The sequence below is a fragment of the Mesoplodon bidens genome, assembly GCF_964165515.1.
Source record: "Mesoplodon bidens genome assembly, chromosome: 4".
Taxonomy (NCBI): Eukaryota; Metazoa; Chordata; class Mammalia; order Artiodactyla; family Ziphiidae; genus Mesoplodon; species Mesoplodon bidens.
Genome location: NC_138160.1, coordinates 31,982,269 through 31,993,717, shown reverse-complemented (window position 1 = coordinate 31,993,717; position 11,449 = coordinate 31,982,269). Strand labels below are relative to the sequence as shown.

General features: G+C 54.7%; 1 protein-coding gene across 1 annotated transcript in view; it reads left to right on the top strand.

Moving 5' to 3' along the window:
• The first annotated feature begins 465 nt into the window (after positions 1-465).
• Positions 466-11,449, top strand: part of GDNF (glial cell derived neurotrophic factor) — a 29,203-nt gene continuing 18,219 nt past the window's right edge. The window contains exons 1-2 of the mRNA XM_081231778.1: positions 466-1,077; positions 6,062-6,238. Of these exons, the coding sequence (XP_081087904.1) occupies positions 6,088-6,238 (151 nt within the window). The 5' untranslated portion in view covers positions 466-1,077; positions 6,062-6,087. The remainder of the gene's footprint in view (positions 1,078-6,061; positions 6,239-11,449) is intronic.

Here is an 11,449-nt window from a genome sequence, read left to right as displayed (position 1 = left end):
CTCTGGGCCGCTGCACATCTCTCCTTCGTAGTGCTAGGAGAACTCCGGCCAGCAGCTGTTCTCCTCGCCACTGCCTTCTGCCCTGCAGAAAAGCCAGAGGGCTAGACACCCGAGGAGGAAGGAGAGGCTTCGACAGGCGCGAGGAAAGCCCAGGGTAGCCCTCTACCCGACAGAGCCCCGGCTCAGAGAGCGAGGCGCGAGGGCGAAGCCGGGCGCGGGCGCCGCGGTCAAGTTCGGATTGCTCCCTTCGGTTCATCTGCGCAGAGCTCCGCACATTCCTTCGGATCTACCCGGCGAGGAGGAGGCGCGAGCCCGGCAGCGTCTCCACGCGCTGAGCGCTCTCTCCCTGCACCCCGGGGAGGGGCGCCTCGCGTCACCCACTCGCACCCCGAGCCCCCGCCTCGGGAGCTCGGGCGCCTCCTCACTGTTCTCCGTTCCCTCCCCGCCACCGCTGACTCTAGACCCTCCCCTCACAGGGCCCCGCGCCTCCCCTCCCCCACCCGGCCCCCCGGACCGGGCTCTCAAGGACCAGCCTGCGCTCCTGGCGCCCTCATGTCTTCACGGGACTCTCGGCGCCGGTTGACGTGGTGTCTCGTTCGGATTTCCAGGCCAGACCTCAGCTCCGGCGGCAGCATCAGCCCGGCGCGTCTCGTGCTCCCAGGCGCTGCGCCCCGAGAAGGCGCAGAGCGCGGCCGCCGCCGCTGAACCGGCCGCCGCACCCCGCGCCCGCGCAGCTCGGGCTAAAAGCGCGGCGCGCGCAGCCCTGTCACCCCCCCACCCAAGGCAGCGGCGGCTGCTCGGACCTCGGCTTCTGGGGGTGCGGGGAGCCGGCGGGGGAGCTGTCTGCATCCCTCGCCCTTCTCGCGGCGGCGGCGGCGGCGGCGGCGGCGGGAGCCTTGGCCGCCGCCTCCTGCGCGCCCTTGCTGCCCCGAGCAACCCCAGGATTGCGAACTCGTGCCCCTGACCTATCGGGCGGGGCTCCGCGCTCCTGCCCTCGGCCCGGATGGGTCTCCTGGCTGGGACTTGGGGCTCCTGGAGTTAATGTCCAACTGGAGGTCTGCAGAGACCGGATCCGAGGTAAGCGGAGGAGCGGGCCTGGGGGAGCGGGCCTGGGGGGAGCGGGCGGGTGGCGCCTGAGTCGCCAGCGGGTGCGTCGGGCTGTGCGGCGCTGGAGACAGAGGGGGCGCGGCTGGACCCCAGAGCAGGCGGTGAGACTAGAAAGAGGGGACACTAGAGGGAACCGAAACGCCGGGAGGGCAGAAGAGAGAGAGAGAAGTGGAACCGGGGAGGGGCTGGGTTTGCGGAGGGGCAGGTTGCCTTTCCTCGTGGGCAAAAGTCTCTGGTGCCCCTGCTGCCTCTGGACCTGGGCATATCCGACAGGGGTAGTTTCCCTCCCCGACTCGGCGAGGTGCTTTTCCGTCAAGTCCCGGGAAGGTGCGGAACTGCAATCGCCTTTGAACCTACCACGACCAGAGCTGGGTTCTCCGTGGACGCGCAGCTGCATAGATATCATTAACGGGACTGTAACTGGGTTTGGTCTGTTCCAAGGGAAAGTGTAGGCCCCGGGAGGGACTGCTGCAAAGGTGCTGAGAACCTAAAAATAGAGAGCTCACCTCCTCCGGCGCGGTTTTGCAAATCTACATTCCTAGCCCTGGTCGGAACCCGGTTGCTAGCACTTTCCTAATGCCCGAAATCCCACCTCACCATCCCCGTCAAGCTTAAGAGACGGGCTTCCTGAACAGTCCAGGACCAGGGCCTCCGCCTCGAGCAGACTCTTGAACCTTCTCAAGGTCTCCCCTAAGCCATCTCGGTGATGGGTTGAATGACTTTCGTCTGTACTCTGTGTCACCTCCCCCAGTAACACCCCCGCCACCACCCTGGCACAGCCTCAGGGCTGATTTCGCTGTCGTTTGGTTTCCAGACCCACCGGGTGAAAACGAACCCTCTTCTGGGCGGGGAATGACTCCCGCCGGAACCCCCAGCCTCCTGACGCCTCCCTAGTTTGGGGGCTGGCACACGCACCCGCAGAGCCGACGTGCGCGCCCCGGGGGAGCTTCCCAGCCCCGCGCTCGCAACACTTTCGCTCATTGGTGGGGACAAACACAACTCTTCCGAGCCCTGCCGCGGATGTGTTAGAGCGCACTCCACTCTTCCACAGTATATTTGGGGGGGAGTATAAGTGGTTTACAATGCTGTGTTAGTTTCTGCTGTACAGTGAAGTGAATCAGCTATGTGTGTACATACATCCCCTTCCTCTTGGACCTCCCTCCCCGCCCCCATCCCACCCACCTAGGCCATCTTGAATATACACTCAAGTATCCCAAGGAAGAGATGCCGCTGCCAACCTGACGCACGCACCTCTTCCCGCAAAGCCCTGGAAGAGGGAGCTGCTGGGCTTCCGCCCAGCCGCGACCAGGTCTCGCCCTCGCAGTTTCGCCACGTCTTCGCTTCGGCAGGGCTCAGGGACAGTGTCGCCTTTTCAACAAGTGTCAGGTGTTCGGGGAGCCCGCTGCGTCCCCAGCCCACTCTCTCAAGGGGTTCGGGTGCCCCTGGCCTCGGGCCTGGCCCCCGGCCTCGGGCCCTTTAACAGACAGACCCCTTCCCAGACTGTGTGCAGAAGGCGGCGCTCCTTCGTTTTCCTACTCTGGTCTTGGGCCCGACAGAATAAGTCCTCCGTCCGTCCAGGACACAAGACACAGTTAAGAAAAGCAGTTCATCTTTTCAGCAACTTCTGTCCCTATCCCAAAAGAAAGCCCCCGAGTTACAGCACGCCGCCCCCCACCCACCCACCCCCGCCTCCCTTTTCTCCTCCTGAGACCTGGATCTCGAAGGCAAAGCCCAAACAAACCTCCCAGCCTGCCAGACACAAGAAGGCGCGGGGGCACTGGCGGCGGGAGCGCTCACACGCGCTGAAGCTGTCACCGTGACGCGGGGGAGGGGGGGGAGTTCAAAAAGCAGGTTGCCGAGAAACCAGCTTAAGTGAGGTGGGTAGAGAAAAATTACGGAGTGGGGATGAAGAGGGCTAGGAGCCTGAAAAGCAGGGGTGCTCGTGAGGACATCCACAAGTTCCGGGGGGAAGGGTAATTTGCATTTGGGGACGATTGTAAGGGGAGTGCTCGTTCATCGGTTCTATGCTTAAAATGACAACGCAGCCCCAGCCGCGTGGGCGCTCCAGGACTCCGGCGGTTTCTGGTGCCCTCTGGTGCTGGGAACCCAGAAGCGCCCCACGGCGAGCGGCGGCTTCTGCCGGCACTTACGGCTCTTGGGACGTCCTTTCCTCCCTGGACTTGGGGACCACCAGGTGCCGGCGCCCGCGACGCTCCCCTTTTGCCCTGCCGGGCGCGTAAGTCCTGGGCGCAGAGGGGAACCAGCCTGTAGGGTACGAGGACGGGTGCGGGGGCACCTGGCGGAGCCGACTTCGGGAGGAGAGCTTGGTGACCGCACGTGGCAGCGCGTTCCGCAATTCGCGCTCGTCGCGAAGGCGGACGGTTGCGGCAGAAACACGTCGGACAGATGTGCTTTAAGAAAGCGATAAAGAGACCATCAGGGAACCCGCGGGGTGTGGGGGGTGTGTGGGGAAAACCTCTTCGTGGACCGCTGTGAATGCGAGTCGCCGGATTCCCTCCTCTTGCTGTGCAGGCAAATACCGGGAACTAAAGAGCCGCTCCGGCTGCAGCCTGCCCCGGCGGTGCGCAGAGGGAAGAACGCGCCCTCCCCGTCCGGGGGGCGTGGGAGAGCTCTTTCTGTGGCCTGCGCCGCACCCGGCCGAGGGCGGGAACCGGAGTCGGGAGCCTCCTTTGGCGAGGCGGGGAGTTTTCCGCTGAACTCTTTTGCCAGCTTCGCCACACTTCTAATTGAGGATCTCCACGTCCAATTTAAAAAGCCCTCCGTCGGCCAAGCAGGAAAAAAAGGAAAAACCCTCTTAATGCGGAAGGGAAATCTGGTGCCTCTGTCGCTTCCTGCTGGCGGCCACCGCGATTTGGGATAGCGCATTAATCCCGCGCCTCCCGGCCCCTCAGGGCCGCCAGCCAGTTCGCACGCACCCGCGAGCGGGCCCTTGGCGAGGGGGCGGGAGGCCTCGCGTTCCCCAGTCCTCTCTGCTCGAGCGCCTCGCTGGGCTCGTTTTGCACGGCCTGGGTCAGGTGTTGCCTGGGCCCCCGCGCCCCAACCCAGAGCCTTTCCTTTTCCCCGGGTTTGTAAATCAGCCAGCGGGGCATGGGGCGCCCGGAGCTGCAGGTTTTCGGAGTTCCTAGTCCCTACTGACTCCCCGAGCCCAACAGCTGCATAGCGAACAAACAGACGCTCAAAGGATGGAAAATGCATTCGTCTCCGCAGCGGTGGGAGGTGGCGGTCGAATAAAACGCTTCCCCGGGTGGCCTGCACCGGAAGCCGGGCGGGAGTTCTGGGTGGAGATGGGGGGCGGTTGCTGGAAGGGAGGCGGGCGCTCCTGGCTGCTAATGGAGAGGAAAGGGGCCAAAGTTTTTGTTTTTACCTGGAAACTCTTACTCTCTCCCACGGAAAAAGTTCAAGGAGATTTTCCTAAGAATCCCTTTTATTTGGAGGAAAGAGGATAATCAACTGCATGAGTCTCGTAGCCCTTGCAAACTGAACAGTGGTATTGGAAAGGCACTGGGTAACACCGCGCCCCAAGGCGCCCGGGTCTCCCGCCACCTCCTAATTGCATGGGGCTTGGCCCCGAGTTGAGGGGCCTTTTTCTCACCAGCCCCCTGCTGCGTGACCCTCCTTTCTAGGGGTGTGCGGAGTGACAGACCAAACGGAGGCCCCTGACTCAGAGGACCTGAGCCCCACCGCGCGCCCTTTCCTGGTCTAGACCTGCTGGTGCCCGTGCTCCTCTGTAGCGTCCCGGACCGGGTGCAGTTGTGCAGGAGTGACTGTGACCGGGCGTGGGGAGCTCGCAACTCCTCTGCGAGGGGAAGGGATTTAAGGCCAGAATCTCCCAACACTGCAAAAATAAAGAGGGCATTCGGGGACACCACGAACATTTTCAAGACAAAGGCTATCCCTACCTAACAGTAACGCTAAAACACTTACTGAGCGCTTACTTTCTGCTTGGCTAGGCCTTTTCCTGTGTTAATATTCATAACCTTAAGAAATGGAAGTAGTATTTTAAACCGAGTTGAAGCTTTGGGAAGTGAAGTAACTTAACGCACATATTCCCCGGACAGCCCCAAAGTCTCCAAGTCCCTACTAACTTCTTGTTCCGACGACAAAACACTAAGTTAAATGGGAGGAGGGCTTCCCTAGTGGCGCAGTGGTTGAGAGTCCGCCTGCCGATGCAGGGGACACGGGTTCGTGCCCCGGTCCGGGAAGATCCCACATGCCACGGAGCGGCTGGGCCCGTGAGCCATGGCCGCTGAGCCTGCGCGTCCGGAGCCTGTGCTCCGCAACGGGAGAGGCCACAACAGCGAGAGGCCCGCGTACCTCAAAAAAAAAAAAAAAAAAAAAAAAAAGGGAGGAGGGCGAGGTTAATGGTGCCGCTGAGCCTGCCCCCGCCTAGCTGAGAGCAGGGTCAGGACCCCCGGCGGTCCCGCACTTGATTTTATTCCTAAAATAAAAGGCTGGTCTCTTGCTTGGGTCCAGGGCTCTTCCCCGGGGCCTGTGGGAGCTGCTGGACGGGGCGGGAAGCACAGGGTGAGGGTTGCCCGGTCGCCCCCCAGGAAGCGGGGGGCGGGGGGGGTGTTGCGCGCCAGTGCTGGTGTCGTCGTGTTGGCCACGCGTCCGGTGTCGTCGTGTTGGTACCGGCGGGGGCAGCGGCACTGCTCGAAAATCCGACCCCTGGGATCCGGTGGCGGAAGAGAAGGGCACTTGTGGGATGGCCGCCAGGGAGGCGCACCCAGGAGCGGGGACGAGCAGGCGGCTGGGAAGGAAGGAGGGTGGGAGGGAGCCCGGGGAACCGCCGGGCTGCCGCGGTCCGGGAGGAGGGCGGTGCCGAGTTTGGAGGGGAGCCCCGAGGACCCGCGGGGCCGAGGCGCCCCGGGCAGCGCGGCGGCCCTCGGCGTCCAGGCCTAACGCGCTCTCCCCGGTTCTCTCGCCCGCCCAGGTGCCGCCGCCGGACGGGACTCTAAGATGAAGTTATGGGATGTCGTGGCTGTCTGCCTGGTGCTGCTCCACACCGCGTCCGCCTTCCCGCTGCCCGCCGGTAAGAGGCCTCCCGAGGCGCCCGCCGAAGACCGCTCCCTCGGCCGCCGCCGCGCGCCCTTCGCGCCGAGCAGTGACTGTAAGAACCGTTCCCTCCCCGCGGGGGTCACCCCAGCCGCCGCTCGCACGCACCCCAAGTCAGCCCCGACCGCAGTGTGGCCTCCCGACCCAGGGCAGAGCCGCGCTGGCGCCGACGCCCCCTCGCGGTTCGTAGCCACCGACTGGAGCCCCAGGACCCCAGCACCTAGTCTGTTTGTGGCACGCGCTGGTTTTGCCCCGCACGGGGGGTGACACATTTTTCTGCTGCTCATTTAGCGTTCCGAGGAACAGCTGTTTTCCCCAGCAGTACCACCACCATCACCGTAGGAGAACACGCAGTTGTCCCCTTTCCTCTGCTTCCCCATCACACATATACACACCCCCGTTTTTTCTTCCAAAGTCCTCTTTCTCTGGGTGTGCCTGGCTGTGCTGAATTCTGAAAACAATTGCATTTCCATCCTAAACTGCCCTTGCAAGGGAAGAGGCTGAGGTTTCACAAAACCAAGCCAGAGTCAGAGAAAACACAGAAGGGACTTGATTTCCAGAACAAGCATCTGGGCAGTGTCAAATCTGTTCAGAAAAGTTCCAGTTCTAGAAAGACAACGATACATAGTGCTAGCTGGGGCTAGGGGGGAAAGAAACAAACCATCGTGCGCTCCACACATGACAGTGTTAACTCTTAAGAAAAGACCAGGTTATTAATATTAGGAAATTAGTCTGTGATTTGCCTCTCAAAAATGTCTTCGCAGTGTATCAGGGCACATCAGCTATGATTTGATATAATTTACCCTCCGCTCTTGAGAAGTTTATTGCATAAAGCAGAGTATGCTTCATCACAGGTTAGAGATTATTGGAGAGGTATGTAGCTAACAAAGGTAGCAGCAGAGAATTTGCACAACCCCAGACTAAAGCAATAGTGAGCATTACCATAACCACTCACCACTCCCGTTACCCTTCAAGCTATTTTGCATTTGAAACATGCACAGTAGAAAGGGTCCCAGAGTCAGCTGTATGCTAGAGTCCCCCAAACCTATGGCCTTGGGCTAAAAATCGCTCAGGAAACGTGATGTGCTTATCTTATGCTTAATTACAACAATTAAAGCATCGTCTTCCAGAAGTCCCAGGGAAAAGAAAAAGTGCATTTTTCTAAGGCCAATTAAGACTTCAAGAGTGACTTAGGGTTAGAAAGAGAACACAGTTGATCCCTTGAAATTGAAGGAACTGTTCCAGGAGTTTCTGTCCATTAGTTGTATAAGCCTATGTTTAAAGGCTTTGGTTTCAACCACGAGTTTCCATCTTAGCGTATACAATGTTTCTGTAGTAGAAACTTAAAATGCCCTTTAGTGCCATTGTCTTCAGAACTGTACCCATGAGGGCTGAGTAAGTGGCTTTTCATTGGTTCAAGCAGCCTAGGTCAGAGGAATGGGAACACAGTGGAAGGTAATAGTTTTCTAACCAAGACATTCTGGAGAGAAAAATGACTGTGCCTGATTATGAAGCTGATTAATTCATGGAGGTTTAATTAGCATATTAGTATCCTGTCTACCTAGGCTTATTTAATGCTGGCTCCTGGTGCTGGCTCTGCTTTTGGCTAATTCTGTGACCTTGGACAAATTACTTACTACAGAACTCAATGAACAGTTTACAACTATACAGTAAAGGAAGGCCTTTCCACTCCAAAATGCCAGTGACCGTGAGATTGACCCCCCCCGGAACCCCCACACACACCTGCACACCCCACCCTAACCTTCCTTTGGGAAAAGACTCATAAGAAAAGACCCCTGCTCACTGGACTTACCTGGGGAACTTTAATGACTGCTGATGCTGGGCTTCACCAGGAGAGATTCTGATCTCATTGGTTTGGGGCGTGGCCTGGGCATCTAGATATTTAGATGTTCCACATGTGAGTCTAATGTGTTGTCAGGGTTGAATCCCTATGGCTTGATAATACCCTAAGAAAATCCGTGCCTCATGTAAGGTACAGGCAGTCACAAAGCAAGCAAGGTAGCCGTAATCCTACTGATGGACGGCCGTAGCTGGGGGTTCCGGGGAAAGGGAGATCACTTCCCTTTTCCAAAACTGATGCTAAATCATCAATGGACAAGATTCTGACCACTGTGTTTACATTAGAACCAGCAGAACACATCTGATTCTGTTTTATCTATCGGAAGACCCAATAGATCCTTGAAAGAGAAATGCTCCCAGAGAGACAGTGAGCTGCGTTCTAAGCCAAATTGACTTCTCTCCAGGTACGTTCAATTCGGTAGCAAGCTGTCAGTGCAGGGAAGGCAGAATAATGACAATGTGCAGACTTTGAACACTCAACCAGTGTCAACATGCTCCTGTCACAGAGCTGACATTTATATCCTGCACTGTACGCCATGCAACTGGTTAAGGCTTATGTAGAAAAACATTCAGCCACTTGTTTCAATTGAAAATAGAAAGTGCCGTAAATACTGGTCCCTCTTCTTTTCAAATGCTTGTAACTTAGTGATTGAGCAAAGGCTCTTTAATGCCACCTTGAGTCATTCTGTGCTGTTTAAAGGGGGCTGGACTGCACCCAACACCTTTGAGGTTGCGTGTATTTTGCTGATTCCAGTATAAATGAAACAGCCAGAATTCTGTTCCTACCGTTATCATGAGCTGAACCAACCAAGTAGAATTCATAACTGGCTCACTCATTTGCCTAGAGGTTGACAATAAAGTTCATGGACTGTGGCTGCCTCCTGTAGCAACTTTGAACTTGTCTGAACTCGAAGACTTGTGATTTTCCTTTTGGAGCATCCAAGACTTTTCCCCTTCACCATCTTTGGGTTTTTTTTTATTTTGCTTTTTACCCATATCTTCTCCAAAGGGCGATTAGAGCAGGCCTGGGGCATCTAGAAAGCGAAACTAGAAGGTGATACGCACAGATGTCATAGCATTTTAGAGCCCAAAGGTACTCCTATGGTCCCCAAGCCTAAAGATGTAAAGCAGCTTGTCCAAAGTGCCAGAGTTCCACGATGGCAGGAGGATGGTTTTTAAAAATTTGTGATGTAAAAGCACGTATTCATTCAACAAGTAATTAATGTGTGCCTGTATGTGCCAGGCACTGTCCTAGGTGCTAGGGAATCCTTGGTACACAGGCAAAAGCTCCTGTCCTCATGAAACGTACTCTCTAGTAAAAGTGTAAGGAATGTATGAATTAGGATATGGGGGTTAACAGACATGTACTAATACATATGAAATATATAATCACAAAATACCTATGGAATACCAAGAGAGGTCTACTCAACACTCTGTAATAACCTACGTGGGAAAGGATCCAAAGATGAGTAGATAGATACATAGACAAAATAAACCAAATTCTGTACACCTAGAAGAAGCACAACATTTTAATCTGATTTGCTCTGATAATAAATAAAAACTAAATTTAAAAAACAAACAAGAAGTAAGGAGTTATAAGCTCTTGGGGATTTGCCCTGGCACATTCTACTCTAATTTGCAGCCTACTACAAATTGTGGTGCAATTTGGTAGCTTTGTAAACTAAAACTAAACATGAAGAACCTTGGGCTGAAAAGGTGGGCTTTCTATGTGACAGAAAACCAACTAGAAGAAACACTGGGCATTCTTAAATTTAATTGCAGGTAATCCACAATTTATTGTAATCTAATGGGGTTATATTCCACCAGTTTGGTAGCAAGTCACAAATTTTCCTAGAGAAACCATCTTACAAATCAAGCTATCAAGCTCCCAGACTAGCCCACAAAAATCTATGTAAACCGTGATAGACCTGAGATATAATTCACAATATTATTGGGCTAGAGTCTCTTCCCAGGTTGCCAGGTCCCATAATCTGCAGAAGGAGGGCATAGAGCAAATCATGGAGTTTCAACAAGCAAGAGCTCACGTCCACACATTCAGATCAGTCTATGGTTTGGATCCCAGTCTTGCCACTTACCCAGCGGTTACTTAACAGCTCTTAAAGCGCAGTTTCCTCATCTGTAAAACAGGAATACTATTCATCCTGCCTCCTGGGGCTGCTGTGAGAGTTAAACGAGATAATGCTTGGTAAAACCTGTGCCCCATAAACAACTATTGAACGTGCCACCCTCCTCCTTGCAGCATGCACCCAGTGAATGCCTTTTCTCCCGACACAGACTTTCACTTCAGCCCCTGCCAAGCCATTGCTCTAACTGGTGGAATTTCAAGCAGCCCGACAAAGCATGGAGAGTGAAAGAAATGCAGGCCTTGCAGGGAGGCTATTTTGGGCCCCAGAGACAGTCAGTTGGTCAGCAAGTAGGCGGGCCAGTCTTGCCTGGGATTCTGCCCCCCGGGTCAGCTCCCCCTGGCTCTTCCCAGGTTTCACAGCTCCTTCCCTTCCCCATTCTCTGAGCCCACATAGTTCCTATGGAATTGTTCCCACCAGATGCCCATGGTCATGTTAGAGAGACCCTCTTCCCCATGGGAAGAAAGGGGTCAGGGCACACTAAGATCCTTACAGGTAGGTGATAAGGGGGCTGTGAGTTGGAGGCTCCCTGTCTTGAGATAGAGTATTTCTGTGTTAAGTGATCCCACCTGGATATTTAAGCTGTTTCACAAACTCAGCAAAAAAAACTGTTAGTGAATTTAGTAAACTTTCAGCCCATTGTTATTCGGCTAAGAAAGCTTCTAGTGCAATAAGCTGGTTAAATTTTAAGCTTTCAAATCTAATGTTGTGGGTTCAGAGTTCAGAATAAATTAAGTGCCATCCATCTATTGCTTCTTATTATTTTAGGGACTGTATGAATAGATGATACCGTAATAAAGTCCCTAAGCTGAGAAAGGGCTGTGCCACTTGGGCTGGGGGTCCTGGAATCAGGAAATTGCATGTCAGGCTTTTAGGAAGCACTGATTTCTCACTTGAGATCTGAGACCAACATCTCATTCTGGCCTCAGTCTGAAGACCTATTTCAAACTGTTGCTGTTTAGAGAAATCTATTTCAGGCTTAATTTGAATTGGCCAGTCTTAGTAGGACCTTAGGCCGATCCAACAGCCAAAGAATTATTCTCAAAAGATTCTACTTTCACTGATAGAAGAATAAAAGCTATCTGGCATTTTCCTCTCCTAATGTCCCTTTCACCTTTGTTTCTTTAGCACTTAATGGCCCATAGCCCCTTTATTCAATTAAAACACATATTCTTTAATTAATCACTTGAGCTCAATCAGGAAGCAAGTATTAAATATCTTTCATGCTCTAGGTGCTGTGTGGGCATCTAAAAGGCAAAATT